At 38.8% G+C, this 24172-nt stretch overlaps 3 protein-coding genes across 3 annotated transcripts; 2 read left to right on the top strand and 1 right to left on the bottom strand.

Annotated features, from left to right (window-relative positions):
- On the top strand, window positions 1-6013 carry LOC139960456 (plexin-A2-like). The gene is made up of 4 exons (XM_071958822.1): window positions 1-1269; window positions 2359-2562; window positions 2805-2930; window positions 4059-6013. Exons 1-4 carry the CDS (start codon window positions 217-219, stop codon window positions 4242-4244), a joined length of 1569 nt encoding a protein of 522 aa, XP_071814923.1. The 5' UTR covers window positions 1-216; the 3' UTR covers window positions 4245-6013.
- Window positions 6014-7281: 1268 nt separating this feature from the next.
- Window positions 7282-14757, top strand: LOC139960449 (plexin-A2-like). The gene is made up of 4 exons (XM_071958813.1): window positions 7282-8605; window positions 8816-9018; window positions 9701-9811; window positions 10997-14757. Exons 1-2 carry the CDS (start codon window positions 7580-7582, stop codon window positions 8981-8983), a joined length of 1194 nt encoding a protein of 397 aa, XP_071814914.1. The 5' UTR covers window positions 7282-7579; the 3' UTR covers window positions 8984-9018; window positions 9701-9811; window positions 10997-14757.
- A 4131-nt stretch (window positions 14758-18888) lies between these two features.
- LOC139960448 (plexin-A3-like) lies at window positions 18889-23843 on the bottom strand. The gene is made up of 4 exons (XM_071958812.1): window positions 22601-23843; window positions 21731-21937; window positions 20955-21077; window positions 18889-19878 (listed from the first exon to the last, which is right to left on the bottom strand). The coding sequence occupies exons 1-4, from the start codon at window positions 23720-23722 to the stop codon at window positions 19669-19671; spliced, it is 1662 nt and encodes a 553-aa protein (XP_071814913.1). The 5' UTR covers window positions 23723-23843; the 3' UTR covers window positions 18889-19668.
- Between the last annotated feature and the right edge of the window lie 329 nt (window positions 23844-24172).

Genomic DNA, 24172 nt, shown 5'->3' with positions numbered 1-24172 from the left:
ATATATAGCACATACATCAGCAGGAAGAGCAACTCCCAGTCGCGCATTTATTCACAGTTACTATATAGTATTGAACGGTCGATTTGGATATTTAAGCAGTGACACATTATCTAGCAGACAACCAAGGTATTACAAATATAGGTCTTGCTTTCTGGACTCTTTTTCACGGGAAATATAATTTGGTGCAGAATAAACTGTATTGAAAATCAGATCAAAATGTTTTGCAGAAAAATGCATATCCGAGGAGAATTCATTTTAAGTTTACCGTTACTGTTAAACGTACTATTCCTTTTCGATACATCATCAGTTTGTGCGCAAACTAGTTTCAAATTATCAGAATGTATTGATAATGACTGCGATAAAATTGTGAGCGTTACACAGGAGGAAACGACACAAAACATTTACGTCACAACACAAAGAAGTCTTAAGATTCTGGCAGAAAACTTGACCCTCATCAAAGAGGTCAACACAGCTGGAGACAACAATGTGTTAACTATTCTGAGAGGGTCGGAAATCCTTAACTGTAAAAACGACAACAGCGGAACCTGTGAGCTACGAGATTCGTCGTCACTAGCAGAAATATCAAAAGAGATAACCGGAAGTGACGTCACCTATCCTGGAAGTGGTCCGATCGTAGGGTGGATTGACAAAGGTCTAGATGGGAGGACAGTGCTCACTACCGCCCTCTCAACTAAGGACAGTGTAAATGTCGCTCAACCACTACCTCTAGTATCGACAAGAACATTTCCAAGCCGCGGAAATTCGTCATCATCAAATGGGGGTAACTTGAAACTGCTCACAGACGATTATTCCGTCCCGTCTTCCTACCTACAGCCAAGTCCATGTTTAGCAGACGATATTGAGCCATTTTATGGATTTACGGTTGCAAATTACCGCTACATCCTTAAGACACATATGCCTACCGAGGAACGCGGTGTAACGCAAGTCAAACTCATTCGTCTGTGTAAAAATGACCAAACATATAGATCATATATGGAACTGCCGTTAGAGTGTCAGGGACACAATGAGGGTCTTACTGGACAGACGGAATTTGTTTCGTCTGTTGCGTATTATACTAATGGCGTATTGTACGTTACATTCACGAAGAAAGCAGACCAAAGCATTAAAACGTACATTTGCCAGTACAGCATTGAACTCATAACTAACAGATTTAACAACAGAAGACGGGAGTGTTTGGAGGGTGTGACGAAAACCACCGAAATTCATTGGCACAGATTAAACTATTGTCCAAAAGCCCCACCACCGCAGGTAAGTTGATAACATTTTGGTAGAGGTCAAGTTTTACTCATCAAAATGAAGAAATGGGTTATCCATCATATTGTAGTTTCGAACGTGATTTGACCAATATATGACACTAATTATAAACATCCACTGCAGGGGGCATGGGGGCAAGTGTCTCCTACGCTCACCTCCTCTCCCCAAACGTTCTCCCCAATGGCTAAAACGATACCCATTACACATACACGTAAACTCGTATGAAAGAAATGAAGTGAAATAACGGTAATGTTAGCACCAATTTACATCTAAGTCCCCTCACCGAAAGCAAATCTCCAAAGAGAAGTGGAAACCCTTCCCTACTTTTAAACCCCTCCCCTAACTTTTAACCCCTACCCAAACAAACGTCAGAAAAATTAGTTGTCTCGTCCCTTAAAACAAAATTAGAACTCGTAACAGAGGGAATAGCCTACATGGTGTCATGAAAAGTGTTATCAATATATAGCGACAATTAAAAGTGGGGCAAAAAAATGGCTTTTTTTTCTCCCTCACACCCCGATGGATGGCTATACAAACATCGTTTATCTGTTGATCTGGGCAGGGTGAATTTCAATGGCGTCAAAGGGGGGGGGGGGGGGGGTTCAATGCCCTCCCAATATGTAAAACCTCAAACTTGAAAATTAGATTGTACCCGATGTTGATAATACAACGTACATCGTTTCCCTCAACGTAATTAGAAAATGCAATAAAATATGTGTACGTAAAAGTACGTAAAAGTGTGCGTAATGTTGTGTGAAAACATAGAATTATGTACTTTTTGTGGAAAACAAACATTGTGTGGAATGGAATGCATAGAGGATCCACGTTGTTGGAGAGTTTTGAGGTATCTCTGTGGTTAAGCCCCTCGAGTCAAAGAACCACGTCGCAGACGGCGCTCAAATATTCGTTGCCCACCCCACCTCCCCCCTGCCCTCCCCCACCCCTCCTTCCCTTTCCAGACTGAGTCTTATCTCACTTTTGCCTTCTCAATTCACAATTTTTAAAATACTCTGTTTTAAAGTTGTGACGATCTAACGATTCTGCAGTAAACGGCTACTTTATTTTTTTTTTCTGTCTTTACAGTTTAATTTCTCTCTGCTTGATGATCCGGACTACTGCTATAGTGAACCTCACGCCCAGCCACTCGGAGGGAATGAAGCCATCGTACAAACTGCTCTAGCTCACCCAAGAGTTGAAGCAACGGTTGTTGCCCTGCTAGTCGTGGCACCCACATACCGCGGTGACACGGTGTACCTGCTCGGGGACAATAGTGGGAGCATTCGTAAGGTAACTAATGCGGTGACAGCTTCACACAAACACACGCACACACACACATATATATATACACACACACACATATATATATATATATATATATATATATATATATAAATGTTGCGTGTAGTGTATAATCGTTGTATGTATGTGTGTCTTTTATGTGTTAGGAATGTGATGTTTTGGAATACCGGCATGTTGATACGAGTTCATAACGTATGAACATAATGTTTAACTGTTGATTATCCATATAGGTATCAAGTGACGGATCTAATTGGGAAGAAGATACCCCTACGTCCGTTCCGTCTGACATCCTCAAACAGTACGGTTTGCTACTTCACCGCGATGAAGAACACTATTATGTAGTGACCGAGACAGAGGTAAAATCATTAAACATGACTGATATTATACCTATATTAATAATTGACAGAAGTTTGTTGGATCTGTCTTACGAGCGTTGGTCTCATCCAGTGGCGTGTGCAATGTAAGGGGGGGGGGCAAGGGAGGGTGGGGGGAGTTTAGCCGGAAGATTGTTTGCATTCAGTTGAGGAAATATAAGATCACTACTCCGGGTGTGCAACCCCCTCCCCCCCCCACTCTCATTTGCTCTACTTCACATTAAGTATTCATTAGCACAACCTTGCTTCTTATGAAATCATGTACTTATGCACCTGTTTGACGTCTCACAAGCCCCTCCCCCCACACCCTCACCCCATATCACGAGAGCCGGCATCAGTTACCCCAGGGCAGCACATTCCTCTATATAAATTACTTCCGTCGCCTCTGGCGCTCAACTAAAGGTTCAGTCACCTACCCGAATCAGTCAGGAGAACATTTTGAATTTATTAGCTCAATCTTGCGTTTTAGAGCTTCTTATATAGAACTTATTTATCGTCTAAATATGCCTCAACATTTGATATTTGTTACTGGGCGAGGAATTTGTTACTGGGGATAGACCCCCTCCCCTTCCCATGGGAGTCGGCTTTAATCCTGTAATTAGGATCCTTGCTATGCCTCTGGCTGTTCCATGAAAAAGACTGGCCCTACCAGTCGAGGATGATTGTTGAAGATGCCCTCCCCGCCCACCTTGGAAACCACGTGCACTCCTGCACTGACAGCACATGCCCTTTAAATATATCTCTACTTATTCACGATTATTACCATTCATTACCAATAATGTACTTTTAAACCTTCATCTCATTGTGCTCACCAAATTGTCAAATTTACCTAGTATAAGTTTCCTCAAACCTGAATATCTTCTTACCAATAATGTCAACAAACCTGAGTATCTACTTACCAATAATGTCAACAAACCTGAGTATCTTCATACCAATAATGTCAACAAACCTGAGTATCTTCTTACCAATAATGTCAACAAACCTGAATATCTTCATACCAATAATGTCAACAAACCTGAGTATCTTCTTACCAATAATTTATCTCGTCTTACATTCACCAATGTTCTTAAACTTTTAACCTTTGCATTGAATTTCTCTTCATTATCCTAGATTTTCAAGCACCCACTCTATGAGGCCTCACCCACTGAGCCCCGACCCACCACAGTGCAACCAAGGACAACCAGGCGAACATTCAAAAGGCCAAGCACAGAAACCAACAGTGGGGCTGAAACCCGGCAGTGTGGATTCCTGGTCTTAGCGGTGGTTTTGTCGATTAAGTCCTTCATTTGGACATAAAAGATATTTGTTATCTCATCTCCCTACATGTAATGTTTATATATAGGGACATTGTACTTCACCCCACATCAACAATGTGATGAAGTGTGTGTGTGAGTAAGTGAATGCGTGAGCCCGTGAGTGTGTGCGTAAACAAAAACAAAAGTATGTCGCGAACTCCTCCAAGAACCTAAGTTCTATCAAGTTCAAACATGGTGGGTAGGTGCCTGACTATAATGATAATCTTCCCACATTGTGTAAATATGAACATTGTTCATGAAATTTAGAATATTAGCGTGCAAGCTAAATATGTCAAATTCTTCCACTACTGTGGCAGCAACCAAATCCCCACTTGCCCAGTGGTTAGTGCCCTCGGTCAACTAATAACACAGGACCTTGTTATCTTTAGGGTTTGCTTTCCATTAGAGCCAGTGGTTATTGCACTCGGTCAGCTAATGACATGGGACCTTGCTATCTTTAAGATAGGCTGTCCATTAGGAACAGTGGCTATTGCACTCTGTCAGCTAATGGCACAGGACCTTGCTATCTTTAAGATAGGCTGTCCATAAGGACCAGTGGTTAGTGCACTCTGTCAGCTAATGCCATTGGACCTTGCTATCTTTAAGATAGGCTGTCCATAAGGACCAGTGGTTAGTGCACTCTGTCAGCTAATGCCATTGGACCTTGCTATCTTTAAGATAGGCTGTCCATAAGGACCAGTGGTTAGTGCACTCTGTCAGCACTCTGTACGGGACCTTGCTATGTTAAGGATTTGCGGTCGCTTATTTTTATCGCCTTGATTTAGAGTAGTATTTATCTTTTGCAGTTTAATTATACTCTTACGCTTGTTTGTTTTCTTTTTGTATGTTTTGGTTTCTTTTCTTCTCTTTGGTTGCCTTGATTTGTTTGATCATATTTGACTTTGTACAGCGCCTTTGATTACTCCTTTGTTTATTATTTGAGCTTAATTAATCTTTTTTTAATATGGATAATAATGATGATGATGATCATCATCATCATATTAATAATAATGATAATCAACTCATAGTGTAAGCTATGTTTGTACTGTATCAACGTAGTCATTCATGAAGGTTTATGCAATTAAACACAAAACCTTAATAAATGAATACTCTTCCAAGGAAGAGGAAGAAGGAAGGGGGGGGGGGGGTAAAATATTTTACATTGTTTCTGAAATTGAGAATTATATTTGTAATCAAATCAGGTTAGGTAAGGTATACATGTACTGTTTTTACCCGAGGTCACTCTTTGAAGGCTTTATACGAAGAAAAAAAAATCAATTTTAAAAATGGTGGATGGAGGTAAGGAAATGGACGAGGATTGGAGCGTGTGGGGAAGAGGAGGGATATGGAAGGAATGGGATAGGGAGGGGAAGGGAAAGGAGAGGAGAGGAGGGGTAGTGAATTAGGACGGAGAGAGGCTGAGATGTGAGGAAAGATAAGAGAGGGGAGGAAAGGGAAAATGCTGAATGGGAATTACTCAGAATTGTATATAACTTTATTGCACTTTTAACTGGCTGCATTCATTTGTCTGAAAACTTAATTTCATATTCATATTTTCACTCTTCTCAAACGTAATATTCCTCACCTTTTTCTATTAAATTCTACTGAATGGTATTTAAGTCCAATCCACTCTTCTATAACGCTGTTATATTGTTAGAATAAATTGAATATAAAACACATATTTATGCGGACCATCGTTATATAATGCTTTTATTATAATGCAATACATCTCTAGTACACAGAGGATGATTCCTCTTTACATAAAAATTATCAAGTTTTGTCAGAGTTTTCTCTCTCTCTCTTTCTCATCGCGTTACAAACTCGGAATTTGTTACTACAAATACCCCCTCCCCCTCCGTCCCCTCCGTCCCCTCCCCCTCCCTCCCCCATCTCTCTCCTCTCGCTGAGAGTAGTATGACGATAGTGATTAGAGACAAGGGCGTAGGAACCGGGGGGCTGGGGGGCGCCAGCCCCCCCAGTGAAAAATATGGGGGGGCGGAAGTATCGTTCCGCCCCCCCGCTCCGCAAGTGAGAAAACCCCTTTTTCATTTCCAAATGAGAAAAAAATCTCATTTGAAGCACCAAATTGCATCTAAGGCCAGGTGAAAATGCAAAATTCTTTACAAAATGGAGTGGGTGGGTTGAAGTGTGCTATATTGCACCAAATTGCATCTGGGCCACCTGGAAATGCCAAAAAATTCCAAAGGGGAGGGGGACAGCCCCTCCCCTTAGACCCCTCCCCCAGGCCGGCCATCAGTCTTCAGCCCCCCCCCCACTCAAAAGTACCTTCCTACGCCACTGATTAGAGACTAATACTTGCCATACTATAAGCACTCGATAGGGGGTTAACCCAACACACCCATCCTGCCGCCCTAATATATTCTGCCTTTGTATATACATACACATCCCGAACACTACTATATGCATCTATCTGTTTCAAAAAAAAATCAAAAAATTCCTCGCACCCTGCTAGAGAGTATATACCATTTAAACAACACCAAACGTAATGCCACAATTACTCAGCACACGGCATGTTAAGACATCAGGCATCGTAAAACTAAACACAAACTATTTGAGTAAACCAAGAATTAAAGCCAATTATAGCATCATCATAAAACGACCACAATAAAAAAAAAATACAAATAAACATAAACACAATGTTGATAATGTGTTGCTCTGTTTACACACAAACTTCACCAATACATATTGCGTACATATACTGACATTACCGCGTGAACCTGCCATAGTATAGTCTACAATACACTTTGTACGCAGGTGCTCATCTAAGTTGTTCCCTAAAAATAATTTGTAGAATCAATGTGTAGAAGTATAAAGTCTCTCCAGGGCTTTCAGTATCACCCTGCAACATGTGCGTACAAGGTTTTGGGTGTAGGCTATAAACCATTCTTTTCTCGGTACCAACTCTAACCTTTTGACCTTTGTTGATATTTTATGGAGACAAAGATTGGTCTTGCACCATTCTGTTATTGATAATTATGCAAGGTTGCAACATAACCGAACAAAGCGTTTAGATTACGAACAAGTTGCGTAATGGCAATGAACCAAGGGGATTTCCATGAGCCACATAATGAGAGAAGTTGATGTTAGTCACTTATTATGGTATGTCGGAACAGACTGAGTCTATACTATCATTCTAACGTGAACGAGGTTCGATGTATCTTCCCAGTGTAACATATTTTTTCATAACGACAGGCCTATCAACAGCAATTACGGTTGCATGGAATCTGGTGCACTGGGAAAACCAGACAGCCTACATTACTGGTGTTGTATACATATCGAGAAAAGAGTGGCATTGCTGAAAGAAATCTAATCAAAATGGCATTCACAAACTTGTATCATTGGAGATTGCCCACTGTGTCTGTTACATTGTTAATCTTAATTTTTCACATAGAATCATCGTCTGTCTGCGCTTATTCCCGTTTCGAGCTACCAGAGTGTGATAGTAAGGATTGCGATAGAATTGTAAGCATTACGCAAGACAAATCGTCGCTAAACATTTACGTCACAACACAAAGAAGTCTGAAGATTTTGGCAGAAGACTTGACCCTCATCAAAGAGGTCAACACATCAATGACAGCTGGAGACAACAATGTGTTAACTATTCTGAGAGGGTCGGAAATCCTTAACTGTAAAAACGACAACAGCGGAACCTGTGAGCTACGAGATTCGTCGTCACTAAAAGAAATATCAAAAGAGATAACCGGAAGTGACGTCACATATCCGGGAGGTGGTCCGATCGTAGGTTGGATTGATAATGATATCGGTGACGAGACGGTTCTCACAACCGCCCTCTCAACTAAGGAGAGGGTACATTTCGCGCAACCACTACCTCTGGTATCGACAAGAACGTTTCGAACGCTGGAACTTCTCGTAGACCATCAGTTTGTCCCGTCTTCCTACCTACAACCAAGTCCTTGCTTAGCAGACGATATTGAGCCATTTTATGGATTTACGGCGGGAAATTACCGATACATCCTTAAGACACATAGGCCTACCGAGGAACGCGGTGTAACGCAAGTCAAACTCATTCGTCTGTGTAAAAATGACCAAACATATAGATCATATATGGAACTGCCGTTGGAGTGTCAGGGGCACAATGAGGGTCTTTCTGGACAGACGGAGTTCGTTTCGTCTGTTGCGTATTATACTAATGGCGTATTGTATGTTTCCTTCACAAAGAAAAAATACCATACCATTAAAACGTACATTTGCCAGTACAACATTGACTTCATAAATAACAGATTTAACAACAGACGACGGGAGTGTTTGGAGGGTGTGACGAAAACCACCGAAATACCTTGGCACAGATTAAACTATTGTCCAAAGGCCCCACCACCGCAGGTAAGGTTCATCAAATTATTATCAAAGAAGGAACTAATGTTAAATGTTGGTTTGTTTTGTAGAACTTTTAAAACAATTAGAATGTTAACTTGCGTTATATCTGCCTTCGTGTGCTTTCTTAGATAGGTTATTGTCCTTAGCTAAATAAGCAAATAGTGCTACCCTCGTTATCAAGAAATATTCAGCCTCATTTATTCTGTTTCTCGGCAGCTTGATTTCTCTCGATTTGATGATCCCAGCTACTGTTACAATGAGTCTATAGCTCAACCACTTGGAGGGAGTAAATCCATCGTAGCAACAGCAATGTCTCCATTGACAACGGATGGATTTCGTAGTGATATATTGATCGTATCACCGACCTACCGCGGTGAGACATAATCATGCTTGGCGATTCGAATGAGAACCTTCATAAGGTAACGTTACATTTTACGTTACAACTGATAACAACCAGATATTGTGCTGTATCTTTGCCTGGTACATGCAGTACTTAGTACCTGCAGTGAAATGTGTAGGCGCGCAGTGCTAAAACATTCCAGGCATGTAGTTCTGGTAGATAGGAATGTGCATATGCAGAGATGGAGACGGGAAAGGGATCAAACATTCTATCAAGAGGGATACGACTCTAGGGTGTATGAAGGTGACACTCATGTAGGAGAGTTTGGGGTCAAAGTTCAAACGTCAAATGGTGCAATCTGAAGCATATTTAGACTATAAATTACCTCTATAATTAGGTCTAAACGCAAGATTGTGATAATAAATACCTTTAAATTTTGAAGGAAAAAAATCCCTCGACTGAACGTCTTTTTTTTTCGCCGAGGGACGATGGAGGGTGGAGGTTGGCCTTGACCTTTGACCTAGACCTTTGCGCACTATGTATGCTTTTACATGTATGTGTGCTTACTTATTAGCTTCTCGGATCAGAGTCAATGTGTAATTAGCCTATGTTTGTATTATTTCAATCATAATGGGCCCTATTCTATATGTTTATATATATATATATATATATGTGTGTGTGTGTGTGTGTGTATGTGTACTTATTGATCAAGGTGAAAGTGTAATAAGCCTATTATGTTTATATTTCTTTGCAATTCGCAGGTTACAGCTAATGTATGGGAGACTCTATTCATTCAAGGTGGTATTCTTGAACGAAATGGACTTCTGCTGCATGAAGATCGGAGACAGTTTTACGTAATAGGTGAAAGAAAGGTACGTTTGGTTGTCTTGGAAAATATACTCTCTGTGGGGGAAGGGGAGGGGGAAGGAAAGCTTGGGGAGGGGGTGAGAGGAGTCTTGTGAGAACCTCTGCAACAGTAAGTTGTGACTATCATCACCGTTCTAACTTGACAGTCTTGCTGGTATATAAACTAAACATTGCTTCGCCGTGTCTGTAATAAATCATTATCTTGAAAGATTTATGTACGTAGTACGAGTATATTATAAACAATAAGTGATATAGAACAATAATATATAACAAGTATATCATATTTACAACTTGTATATGTCAAGTATATCATATACATCACACATATATATACAAGTTTATATATTACAAGTATATCATATACAGCATATAATATATACAAGTATATATATTACAAGTATATCATATAAACATCACATACTATATACAAGTATATATATTACAAGTATAAACTACACTTCACATTACATATACAAGTATATATATTACAAGTATAATATATACAGCATATAATATATACAAGTATATATATATTACAAGTATGTCATATACAGCATATAATATATACAAGTATATATATTACAAGTATATCATATAAAATTCACATAATATTTACAGGTACATACTACAAGTCAAAAATAAACATCGATACATGCGATAATATATACAAATATATATTATTACAAGTGTATGGTCTAACTCACATAATATATCAAAATTGTATTGACCATGCATATCATATACATTACGTGATATATGAGGAAGTGCAGTGACTGTATTAAAAGCGCAAGTCGATGTGATTTACTTCATCCTTTTGTCTTTCAATATAATTTCTATACTGAAATACTAGTTCACCGAAAATTGGAGAGGGGTCTGGCAAACGGAGACTGGGGGTGGAGGTGAAGGGGGGGGGCGGAGGGTAGAGGTGGGTTTACCTGTCATCCATACGTTTTCCGCCAATCGACGCCTAAGTGTATACATGCCAATGAGGAATGTATCTTTTGCAGTTGTTTCACACAGGCCCATAAGGCTACTGTGCAAATTGGAATCATTTTATTATCTAACTGTAAAGATGGATCTTTCCTGGATTAATGCTTTCCTAAAACTGCCTGTGAATTAATTTATCTGCTTCATCTTTTCTTATAATATTTTTAAATTTCTCTTAATTATTTGTGTGTTTTTCTTCACAGATTGTTAAGCTCCCAATCTATAAACCTACAACCGAAGATCGAAATGGAGGCAATATTTCACGACAGTTTTGTAAACTGCGGTACTTGGCTTCATCAGTAATTCTTGCAATTACCATAATTTTCATCAGGGTATGAAGAGGTCATATCGGTATAGACGTGTAATCCAGTCGTTTGGAATAGGACCTGTCATAACTTTGTTAAAATATTGAAACATCTGGCAAAAGGAGAGTGGCTGTTCTTATAAAGGCAATTGGACGGAAATATCTTTGGTAAAGTTTAATCATTGATCCACAGAGGAGAAAAGTAATTTGTTACAAAAGATTTGCGTTTTGATGATACTTTAAATACAGAGAAATATTAAAACAATACATCAAATTCAATCGAAGGAAAACTGAATAAGAAGATGGTAATAGCGAAGTCAAGCTTTTGACGGTCCACCTGCCTGGATGACGTCACAGACCACCTGACGTGGTCTACTTCTTGGAGTGATAAGGCTAGTCCAAATAGGCTATATTTGATTAATAGGCTACATTAATTGGCTACATTAATGGGCTACATTAATAGGCTACAGTCCGGATAGGCTACATTGAATCAACCATATCTAGAGTCTGCAGGGACGAGATATTAAGATGGGGTGTGTTCAACTAACAATGTGGAATATTAATATGTTTTCTTCAATATTAGTTTAACATTGTATACGACCGGAATTATCCCGGAGATCTTACTGTTTGTTATTTGTTATTTATAGTTTGTTATTATTTTGTTAGTTAGTTTGTTATTTGCGTTTAATTATGACGTCATCTTTTGGCAACAAAGTCCCGTCGTTAAATGCAAGAGACGATGGTTGAATATATAATGTATGACATAATTTCATAATCTTTTCCAAAAAGTTTATTAAAAAGTTTATTATATACAATTAAAATATTATCCGATATTGACTGACCTCTTATGTAGGCTACTGTATATATTACCATAGCAACAGGTCACAAATAAGAGGGGTAGTTACCCCCAGCCCATCCTCACCCAAACCAGATTTTCTGGGTAGATTTATATATAAAACATTGCCATGGCACAGCCAACAGGATAAAAAGAATAATAAGAAATGATAAAATTGATATAAATATTACATGCAACCTCGTTTATCACCAACTTCTCTTTAATACTTTCCACAGTCAAATGAAAGTTTTGAAGCCTGACTTGTACCATAGTTCATTCAACGAGATAAACTGTACTATATATAAGCATTATTTTGTACTTAAATATCACATTCAGTGATATCACGTGATCAGGGAGTGATCTTTTAATTGGTTATTTACTTGCACTTTTTGTCGAGATGTTTTCAAGTAATAAAGAAAGGCTGCAATCTAAGGAATGTCTTGTTTTATTACTTGATTACTTTAGTTTCTGTACATTGTTTCAATTAACAGCATTGAATAATGACGTCAATGGGGACATTACGGTCCATTCTAATCGACGGACACGGTCCGTTCTAATTGACAAGGCGGCCATTTTGTTTAGTTGGCGGGGGGGGGGGCAGTTATTTTCTGGTTTTATGCAACAACTCAATTATACAGGTTTCGTTTCCACTCACATGGGTTCTTAATTACAGAATGTACTAATTTAAATTTAAATTTTCAGATGCATTGAGTTCTATTTCGCATTGGCGCACAGATTAAATTAACCAATCAGATGCATTGACTTTCTATTTCTCAGTGGCGCACAGATTAAATTAACCAATTGGATGCATGGACTCTCTATTTCGCAATGGCGCACAAATTAAACTTAACCAATCAGATGCACTGACTCTCTATTTCTCATTGGCGCACAGATTAAATTAACCAATGGGATGCATGGACTTTCTATTTCACATTGGCGCACAGATTAACTTAACCAATCAGATGCATTGACTTTCTATTTCTCATTGGCGCACAGATTAAATTAACCAATTGGATTCATGGACTTGCTATTTCTCATTGGCGCACAGATTAAATTAACCAATCAGATGCATTGACTTTCTATTGCGCATTGGCGCACAGAGTAAATTCACCAATCAGCTGCATTGACTTTCTATTCCACATTGGCTCAGACATAACCGAAAAAGAAAACCCGATGCAACTGTCATGAAATTGCTCTATGTAACCATCAATTACTGGCTGCATTTGATTTGCCATGCAGCTTCTTCTTAGTATGTTATCCTACACTAATATTAAAAGTTATCTTAGATATTTCAGTCACTTTACAGTATATTTTCTAATATGACGAACGATCATTGTTAGTGAAGTATTCTCCATTTTGCTGTATCAGTGTATATAGGCCCGACTGATTTTCCCCTTAACAGATTGTGTTGCCAAGGTAACATCTCCCTCAATTCTTAGATATTTCAGCACAGATTGTATTGTTTCTTTCTTGCACCGAAAAGTTTTGACAGCAGTGTCATTTTACATAGGGTTTTTATGTGTTCTTTCTCTAATGTTCATCTGCTGTTCGCCATATTAAAAGAGAACGTTGCAGATGTTCGTCACGGTAATCCCTCTGAAAAATTGCCGAGTGACGTCATAGACAAAATACTGTAAGGGACTCTGACGTCGCAGAGAAAATCTGAATCCAGCCTATACGTGACGGCTATACAACTCTTGAACCTTGAAACCTAGTTCTCAACTATATAAGTGCGCACAACTCATGAAAGATATTGTCATATAAGTTTGACGGAACATTGAAATATGTCTAGATATAAAATTTTATGCCAGCGTCCAAGTTACTGGTATAGCCACTTTACAATGAGGTGGACTTAAATTATATGTAAGGGAACACAATGCGCAATATAGAAATTGGAAACTCGATTTTTATGATAAAATTATGCCAACGCCTTAAATGGTTTGGCCACTTTATAATGAGGTAGACGTAAATTAAATGTAGCAAATACAATTCTTGATCTGGTATAGGATCGAACACAATTTTTGCCCCACCATATCTGAAATTTCTCTGCGATAATATTCAATCCACCGCCACTTCAGTCGACTGGTCCGTTGCACTTCAACCGTTATGGCGAGAACCCGACATTTCTCAACCATTGTGTAGGTAATTTGCATAATCCCTTTAAAAATGCCCAGTATTGTAGCTAAGCGGATATATCCGACTGCAGCATTTGAGAGAGGATATTATGTGTGCAGAACAACGATCGATATTATACTGATTCAAGCATGCCAGTGAAAGACAAGATGGGGCAGTTTAATGGAGCTGTATATCGGGCCGATAAGAATATATAATTATGTTTATCAATGAGAGAAACTTTGTGAAATAAGTGAACAATAGACTAAGAGATTTATCACCACATCGCTAGTAATTAATATTATTAAATACGTTTTCTAAGGCGACCTTTAATTCGAAGGGGAAATGGTTCACGACCTTATTTGTCTCACGGAAGAAGCCATATTGTTTGTAAGATTACATCTATATAAGTCTCAGTGCTATTTCTACCTCTGTGAGGAGCATAACGTCATACGTTTTGTATCATAAAATTGTTTGATCAGGGTCATTTGAGGATGATTCTAGCAAGTATATATGAGGAGCTATTAACAACAATACAACTCACAATCTTTTAATACAAGCTGTAGCTGCGATAAGTGTTACAAAGATAAGTTGGTTTAAAGAATAACTAAACAGTACTATGCATCCCTTGATCATACGACTATGCAGTCAATACTTGTTCAATGTTACGTCACCATGAAAACCATGAAAAGATTAAACTTGTCACAAACATGGTCTTTCTTCTATTCACTTATAATTTTGTATTTTCAACTGTTGGTTTGATGACGGTTTGTAATCTACGCCACCTGACCATTACAAAGTGGCTTAGCCACAAGGCGGTAGTTAGAGGGGGTTAGGAAACAAAATAAACGCATCCTCCCCCACCCCACCCCCCATCCCCAACAATAAAAAATATCAGAGAGTAGGATCTGCAAAAGCATTGGGACACCCTAAATTAAAGGAGAAGTTTTGCTGCACCTCTGCCATGACACCTGAGATCAACTGTTTTTATGTTAACGTTTAGTGAAAAGACTAGGCTCAGGTTAGGAAGATACTAGGATATCAGTACGGTAATGCTACCCACTGTGTTAGGCGATAATAAATAATAAATGACTCACATTGATGCCCATTTTGTCCGCAACTCTCCAAATAGTTTCCCGGCTCACCGATAAATGAAGTAATCTCCCTCTGCTTTAGATTTGTTACATAACTTCTTTTTTTTTAGTATATATATTACATGGAACACCACTTTTCGAGTACATGTGCAAGTATATAGCAGAATACTAGGGCAAAGGAAACGGAATCGATGAATAACGATGAATAAACGGAGGGGAAAAAAATAATCATCATAATCATAATAATAATATCTATATATCAACATCATATAAGCATCACGAAATATATAGTGACTTTCAAACTTGTAGGTTCTGATCAAATTCCTTCAATAACCTCGTCAAAATAACGAGGTTTTCGCAGAATCATTTAGGGCTCTCCGTAAAGGATGAGCAAATAAAAACGTTGTTTCAAAAAAAAAATATGTCCTGGTTGTTCTTTAAACATAAACGAACCTGTGATACCAACATATCCGTCAAAAAGACGGGCTATGAATGTGTGACCTAATGAATATTAATGAACTAATTTGCATATTTACCAACACTTTAGATCTATATATATACTGCACTAATACACATGGTACGATATGTTTTCGCGCAATGACTATAGCCTACCTATTAGGAATGTGTAGCACAGACAACGTTATACACGTGTTTGTGTCATATATGTTTATAGCCTGGGCATATATGCTTTAAGAAAACAAACTGAGTTTTCAAAGATAGTAATGCTCGACAAATATTTACCTGAATTTCATAAAGTTTACCGAGGGCTGAATCCATGTTTGTGTAAAAATGTGATATCCATTCGTTTAGAACGATAAATTGTATTCCTGTAAACCTATCATACTGTTAGTCGCTCCATACCGTGTGTATATCCTAAGACTTGTTGACATTACGCAATAGTGGCTTCATGAATATTTAGAGACCCAGGAAATGGCCAAACAGGTTAATATGCTAAGAGTGGTCAATTCTTTCTTCAGAAATCATTTCAACATGCATATTCAGATAATCGAAATAAATTAACCCCAGAATACCGAGCCGTGTTCACGTATTGGATTAAATCACTAACTCGGCAGGCAAAACCCCTTAAATTGAAGGGAAGGAACTTGTACAACAAAATGCTTCTTCAAGTTTCATCACCCGAGTGACCATTAGGCCGAGTGACCATTAGGTCTATTGCCTTTCTCGACTATGTGGGGTAAATAATGACGACCTTGAAACAGTGAGAGGTCAACTTCAAACTCATGAGATTTATCATGAAATAATAAAAGAATACAGGACGGAAGAACTTGTTAACGAATACTAAGTATTTATTTTTGTAAATTTCATCAACACATACACGCACATAAACAGTGGCGTCACCAGACTTTTCAGTCTGGGGGGGGGGGCACAGGGGGGGCACCAGCATTTGATGGGGGGCACTTAGGTGGATACGGATCAACGTCCTGGGGAGGGGTCTAAGGGGAGGGGTGGTCCTCCAGGCGCGGCGGAACGGGAAAATTATTGGGGGGGGGGGACTAATGTGTAGAGACTATCTAAGCGGAGCGCCACCATCGGTTGGCGCGGAGCGTACAAGAAAATTTTGGGTTTTTCAAACCCCCAGATGGCCGGAAACAGCACTTCCCGAGTGTTTTATGCTGCGAATACGTAGCCCTAAAATATGGGTCTCAAGCCTGCAATTTCTCAGATTGCAAGCCCCAAGCCCCCCCGGTTCCGCCGCCACTGCCCCCCTCCCCTTTGGAAAATTTTCGCATACGGAGGATGGGCTAGATGCAAAATGCTGCCACATTTGATGCTAAATTCGATCTGAAGATATCTCCAGAAATTGCTCTTTTTGAGGTAATGATTTTAACAAGGCGCAGAATTTTGCGGAGGATATGAACCACATGCTGTCGATATTATGCCTAACCCTATCAATAGAAGCTACATTTGTTGAATTAATGTGTGCATGACCCCGACTCCTTTCTTGTCCTTCTCGTTTTCGCCCATTATCTATTAAGATGTAACAGGTTCCAGCATCGTTATTGGCTCCTATCAGGGATCTCACCATGCAATCCAAAGTTTGATCACACATCGAGTATGGCTCAGTATGCAGGTGTGAACATTCGCCATTTGTTCCTACAAGCATCTGACCTCAAATGACCTCTGCACCCCTTACACAACAGGGTTAATATATGGGTCCACAAATATAGGCAAGTATGGTGCCTGCGGACCCTCACATTCTCACATTTCGTCAGCTCCTAACCTGTCAACCTCAGACCAAGGCAACATATTGCAGTACCCTCCCTTCTCACAGTCATGTAGCTCGCGAAGCGGACTTGTATATCCGCTGGTATGGCGTGAGCACTGACACATTCAATGTAAATATCGACACCTGTTGTGATGGCGCGGGTTACGACTTCGATACCCGACGTTCAAGGATAAACTTGTTAATTTTTTCGCAGCTCATTTGAAGAAAATACGAATTACTGTGCTTCTTTGTCCTTATGAAAAACCAACTCAGATGATGGGAGTTGAATATAACAAAATATATATATATTTTTTTACCAACCCAAATCTCAGATGGGGGGGGGGCACCCGGGGGGCACTAGGTTTTCCAGGGGGGCACGTGCCCCCCCTGGCCCCCCCCCCCCCCCTTGGCGACGCCACTGCACATAAAATAGACGTTATTGGCAAGTTAACATAAAACAATGGGCAGCATATCACAATATGTACAAATAATGCATAAATGAAAGTTAATTTAAAAATGATATTGCATACATGTGATGAGTATGATAATTAATATTCAGTGACATATTACATGATAAAACAGGTAAGATATATAGTACTTGAAAATTAAAATTAAAAACGTATGTGCTATACGGAATTCCATAAGGATTAATATGAGCGCAGCAATATTTTTATTCGTTTATTCGTTAGATTTCATGAGCAATGTATAGAAACTCCTTCAAACATATTACTTCATTTACGCATTTAGATTAGAATCCCCTTCCTCCCCTCCCCTCCCCGTCCCATCATCTCCCCACCCCCCAGATCAGTTTTAACAATGCTTCATCTTTTCTTGAGGAGTGGGGATGGAGATATACGTTCAGTACTGTTAAAAAAAGGTATATTTTATGATCAAAGTAAACTGTCCCGTTATCACCGTGTTTGACTGTGACGTCATCATTCATCAGTTAATGTTTTATAGTACCTTCGTTACTGTGATAAAACGGTCAAGTCTAAAACAAAACTAACTTATTTATGGTAAATGAGTAGATAAACGCGATTATTGTACATGACAGCCACCAATCAATTCATTCTGACGTTATCATTACGTCACGTAGTATACCAGGACCAGAGAGTATGAGATGTTTGAGACTTGGTAAATCATTTCAAAGGTGATAGATGATAAGTCCATTTAGCCGTAAACGGCTGTTTTAAAAACCTAAAGTCTCTCCTATATAGGTAATATCCTGGGTCGAGGATAATAAATCCATAATTTCATTAAAAATAGTTTAATATCATACGATCAGATGTAACAAGGAGCAAATAAAACAATACTTTTAAGATACGTCATAAAAAATAAAAAATAAATCGCAAAATGCTTCATTCATAGTTTCTGTTTTGAAAGAAATAATGACTTTGCCTACCCTTAGACTAACAAATCAGCCGTTTTACATCCTCAATACTCTCATTCAACTTGTCAACACTACGATCGAGTTATTACTATTATCCTCGCCACTATACCTCTTACTTCAACCTCCACCAAGCACTGTCCCCTCCCACCCGTCGTTACCGTTAGAGACTGTTATCTTTCATTCAATGTAGAGGTCATTTACATATATCTTTAAATATGCTAAAAATGTCATCTAAGGCCAGATGGCAGAATTCGCCCATTAAAAGCCCCATTGACTTACACAATAAATCACAAAAGTATTGTGATATTTAAGTCTAGATAGAAGTTTTCACTATAGCTAAACGCATATATACACATCACCGGATAGCTGACAAGTTGGCCTTTCATGGCGCATACAATTTTCCGTACTATGACTGCGCAGATTTTTGGCTATCCGAGCCGGAAGTTTTCGCCACTTAAACAAACGTAAACAAACCTCTTCGTTCAGTAGTAAACAATTTTCGTACGCTGCTCCTGGGAGGCCTAAAGGGGTCTAAACTTGCCTCAACTGACCAAATTTTTACAGCACATGTATTTCCATTCATGCTCTTCAACATGCAAGCCAAAAGAAAAAACTAGATCACGATTGATAACAGGTCAAAAAATGTTCTCCTGCTGCTTTTTGGCACTTTTCCTAAAGGAGAACAATTGGGCGGATGGACCTAGACTCTAGGAGTATGCCACCAGATATCGTCAAACTTTAACTTTTCTTTGGACTGACGACATGACAACCCGGCTTCACAGTTTTCCTTTTTAATCTCTTCATCAGGCTGTGGGAATGATGGCAATTATCCAACCGGAAAATAGTCTTGAAAACATTAAAGCAATTATAAATATATTAAAATGTTCAGGCAATACTGAAGATATTTACGATTTTAAATCGGAGGTGAACCCGCATCTCTTGCTTTGTATGTAATACAACTTATACAACTTATACAAGCTAATACTATAATAACGGCGCCAACAAAGTATATTAACAAGCGATACTGAAAATTCTCATCTTCCCCATCGTCGTCTTTGGTGGCGTCACGTGTTGTCGGAGGCTGCGCAGTTATCCAAGATTCTTTTACTGTCAGTTGCATTATCTAAGGAATTGAACACAAACAGATATGGCATTAATATCGTTAAGTGTTGTAATGGTATAGTTCGTGTTGTAGTATTAATCATATCATGGAGTATACTATATTACTATTGACGTTAGTGACGTCACACACTCCATTTATGATGAATACCTTGTACTACTTCATTTAGGGAAAAGTGAAGCTTGGTCTGTGGTCTTATTTAATATTTTAGGTGTATTACTAAGGTTAATACTACCAGAATGCAATCTCAATGAACCGCTGGGCCAGTCGGTATAAAACATTCTGGTTAGCAAAACTATTCGGTACAAACATTTCGTGAACATGCCTGTAGAAAGTACTGTGCAATGACAGTTGTGGTCATCGAATTAGAGCCCCCCCCCCCTCCCCTCCCCGTTATGACATACAGGGGTGTATACGCCTTATATAGGTAGCTTCCAAAAGGAACATGTGACAAATTGTACAGATTTATGAGGAACTGAAGTTACGTTGTAACAAAATATATACAATCGTGTAGCCGACTGGGAGGTGTAGCGGAACGCAAATGTGTATTGTATGCTAAATGAAATCGAAAATGTTTGCGCCTTTGGGAACTGGTTTATTTCATCAATATGGCTTGGCTGGCCTCAAAAAATGGTTATTCAGTGTACATTGTCATATTCAACAGCACCAGGGAAGGACTCTGTACAGTGGTAACGCACTCATTGACAGTTATATATAGAAAGCCTATAATACGCATTCACACCAGTATAGCATCACTGTGGCTATAGGCTGAGTGGAACTTAGGTCTGTGACAGGGTTCGGTTCTTATCTTCGCCTATATATAATATATATATATATATATATATATATATATATTTATAAATATATACATATATATATGTATCATAAAAATATTTATATATTTACATTTATATACTAAATATATATGTATATATATATCTATATGTATATATATTATATATTTATATATATATATATATATATATATATATATATATATATATATATATATATATATATATTATTGCAGCAGCAGTATGCATGAATACACATATTCATTAGAGATATGTAACATTTACCTTTCTATTACTCGATGCGTACACGTGGTCCCCACTGGGACTGAGGAGGAGGCCCCTACTGCGACCCTGCAGAATGCCGTGTCCTTCGTCCACGACTTTGATTTCTCGTCCAGCGTTTGATATCTATTTGGAACAGACAGTATGTGGTACGCTCAATGTTAAAAACGTTTCAGAATGAAGTTATATCATTAGAGGAAACACAAACCCAGCCATCTTCACTGCTCTATGATCACATGATAATTAGACCCTGCAGAAACAACTACTATTATGTAAGGTACATTAAATGCTCATAATTCTAAAGAGAATAGAGTAAAGATTGTTATTCAAACATAAAGCAGGCGGAAGCATAACTTGGCATAAATAAAAGCATCGTGACAAATATTTTCTGCCTTTTCGCTCCCAGCTAAGATGGGTACGGAAGGATAAAAGATAAAACAAAATTCCCAAAGAATGTGAAATGCTATACACTTTTCACTCTTGTGTTACCCCGCCCCTATTCTTTTCACTCTGTCTTACCCCGCCCCTATTCTTGTTACTCTGTCAAACCCCTCCACCATTCTCTTTACTCTGTCTAACCACGCCCCTACCTTTTTACTTTGTTTAACCCGTCCCCTATTATTTTCACTCTGATCTTAACCCCGCCCCTATATTTTTCACTCTGTCTAACCCCGCCCCTATTCTATTCACTCTGTCTTTCCCGCCCAAAATCTTTTCACGACCATCCCCTTTTTTCACAAGATAAAACACGAAATCGTCCTATCGTAATATATACCTACCCTATGTACGTTGCCTTCCCTATCCCCTAGAAAGTATTCGATGTAGTCACCAGTGTCGTACGACTCCACTACTAGCATCGCAGTAACGGTAGTGTGTATTGTCAATTGCTCCATGGCAACGCCAATGATCGGTTTAGTACCCCCTAGAGGTTGGGCGTATGGTTCTTCATAGCAGTACTCCGGGTCATTTAGACGAGAAAAATTAAACTGTCGGAGCGAGAGAAAAAACAACAATTAAGGAAAACAGTCACGTTATAAGTATGTTCTAACATTAGGAATTACAGTTGGTGAATTATTTTCAATAATGGCAATTATTATTATCATCATATATAGCATTAAACAGTGACACCGTGTCTAAGAAATCACTGGCGTTTCACGTATTCTATTCCATAAATCTCATTTCCAAATCAGATAGTCTGTTAATATTAACACCAACTCCGCCCCCCCTTCCCCTCAATTACAACTGTGTTTTACCCCTTGATCGTTAATTTGTTATACATATTCATACAATATCCTTAATTAATAATAAATAATTTAAATAATACCAATTTACACAAGATTTGCATGAGAATAGTTAGAGCTAAGAATGTTAAAGCATTTGAATAACATTGTTGGACAAGAAAGGAACAAAATAAACCGACAAACATAATAATAGCGTCTTCCAGATTTTATCCTAATTTGAAAACTTGATTACTCTACATATAAGCCTATACATTGAAATGTGCGTTAGGGTGCTCCTGCCGATTGGGTGTCAATGGGGTTTGGGTGGTTGGAGGGAGAGTGAGTCATGGAGCATGAATAAGTCGACTTTTTTGGTATTTTGACATGGTTAAGAAGCTTTTAATAGTAATAGAACACTGCCAATCTTACCTGTCCAGATGTTGCATTTTGTGGACAATATTGATTCTGGTACCATTTGAGTTCTGTGCTGTCTGTTTTCCCTTCCAAACACTCCCGGCGTCTTTCAGTAAATGCCTCATTGATCGTCGATATAGTAAAATTACAGATATGAGATTCAGCTCCTTCACCAATATTCTTCGTCACTGAAACATATAAAACATCGTTGGTAAAGTAAGCAGTCGAAGATACGATCCGGCCGATGTCCACGGCGGTTTCGCTCTGCTTACACTCGATAGGAAGTTCCATGTAGGACCAGAAGTTGATACTACCTTTACAAATCCGGATTAGTTTAAGTTCTTTCTTCTGTCCACTCTTGTCAGTGTGTACCTTTAGAATGTAGTTGTGGCTTCCGGTATCGAATCCATAGATTGGTTCAACGTCGATACTCAAACATGACATAGACTGGAAAAATGAAGATGGGATATTGAAATCATTTGTCAGAAATTTTAAAAACCCAGCCGCTGAATAACTCCCATTTGGTAAAGTTAGAGTCGCTACCAGAGGTAAGGGGTCCACGTCCTCTCCCCTGTCCTTGCTTGAAATGGCGAGAGTAAGTAAATCGTCTCCCCACGGACTATCGTGAATCCAACCAAGTATCGGACCCCCTCCTAGTGGAAAAACGAGCCCTGCTTGATGGGTTAATTCTCCAGATATAACGTCCAAAGAAGAACAATTTCGGAGCGCACAATTACTGGTTCCGTTGAAATAATTCTTGCAGCTGAGGAGCTCAGAGCCTCTCAAAATGGTGAAAACGTTTTGCTCATCAGGATGAGAAGTTGTTCTTCTGTCGAGTATCTCGAAAAGGTCTTCGTCCAATACCTTCAGTCTTCTCTCTGTTGTGACATAAACATTTCCCGACTTTCGAGCTTGTGAGACAGCTACGATACTGTCACAGTCAGCTTGTGGACAGTCAAAAGGTTCAAGTTTAAACGTAGTCGACGAGGCTAGTAACGGTAAAATCTGAAGCACGAGGACCGTAGAAGAGATCTTCGACATCACGTTAAGAAAAGCTTTCATGTTGCTTGCAGAAAAGATACACTTCACTTGGAACGGGTTCAAAGTTGTAGTCTTTGATGTGTAGTATTTTGGCATTAGTGTTCAGTCTGAGGTTATTTCTCAAATATATATACCTCACAGCGAACGAGCAAACCATATAATGTTTATCTTCAGAAGTTTACGGTAACGCTGAGAATCACATTAGATTGCACGATGAAAGTGTTAAAATAGCGTCAAGTGTCATCAGTTCCAGTATCGACATTCCCCTATTTCGCAATAATAAGTATGGGAGTATTAAGGTGCCGCCGCCGAAAATAACAAAGCGACTGTCTTTCGTAATTTTTATTAATTCTTTTTTATGACAACCACAAATCTGTTTTGGGGAGCCACTCAAAATTTTCAAAATGGTGTCCTAATTTGCATATTTGCATACACTATACGATAACAATGTTCTCAAACCGTGAAATTTGAAATCTCCAAGGTTTCTTCATCTTTCTGTGTATATATATATATATATATATAAGTTGAATTATAAAATTTGCCCAT

This window comes from Apostichopus japonicus, chromosome 19, assembly GCF_037975245.1.
Source record: "Apostichopus japonicus isolate 1M-3 chromosome 19, ASM3797524v1, whole genome shotgun sequence".
NCBI lineage: Eukaryota > Metazoa > Echinodermata > Holothuroidea > Aspidochirotida > Stichopodidae > Apostichopus > Apostichopus japonicus.
This window is presented reverse-complemented; position numbering and strand designations above follow the sequence as displayed.

Coding starts and splice junctions, on each gene's coding strand:
- LOC139960456 (XM_071958822.1), top strand. CDS start 217: ATGTTTTGCAGAAAAATGCATATCCGAGGAGAATTCATTTTAAGTTTA. Junction 2,563..2,804: donor ATAGTGGGAGCATTCGTAAG/GTAACTAATGCG, acceptor TTATCCATATAG/GTATCAAGTGACGGATCTAA. Junction 2,931..4,058: donor ATGTAGTGACCGAGACAGAG/GTAAAATCATTA, acceptor TCATTATCCTAG/ATTTTCAAGCACCCACTCTA.
- LOC139960449 (XM_071958813.1), top strand. CDS start 7,580: ATGGCATTCACAAACTTGTATCATTGGAGATTGCCCACTGTGTCTGTT. Junction 8,606..8,815: donor CAAAGGCCCCACCACCGCAG/GTAAGGTTCATC, acceptor GTTTCTCGGCAG/CTTGATTTCTCTCGATTTGA.
- LOC139960448 (XM_071958812.1), bottom strand. CDS start 23,722: ATGCCAAAATACTACACATCAAAGACTACAACTTTGAACCCGTTCCAA. Junction 21,938..22,600: donor AAAATGCAACATCTGGACAG/GTAAGATTGGCA, acceptor TCGCTCCGACAG/TTTAATTTTTCTCGTCTAAA. Junction 19,879..20,954: donor ACGCATCGAGTAATAGAAAG/GTAAATGTTACA, acceptor TCAATTCCTTAG/ATAATGCAACTGACAGTAAA.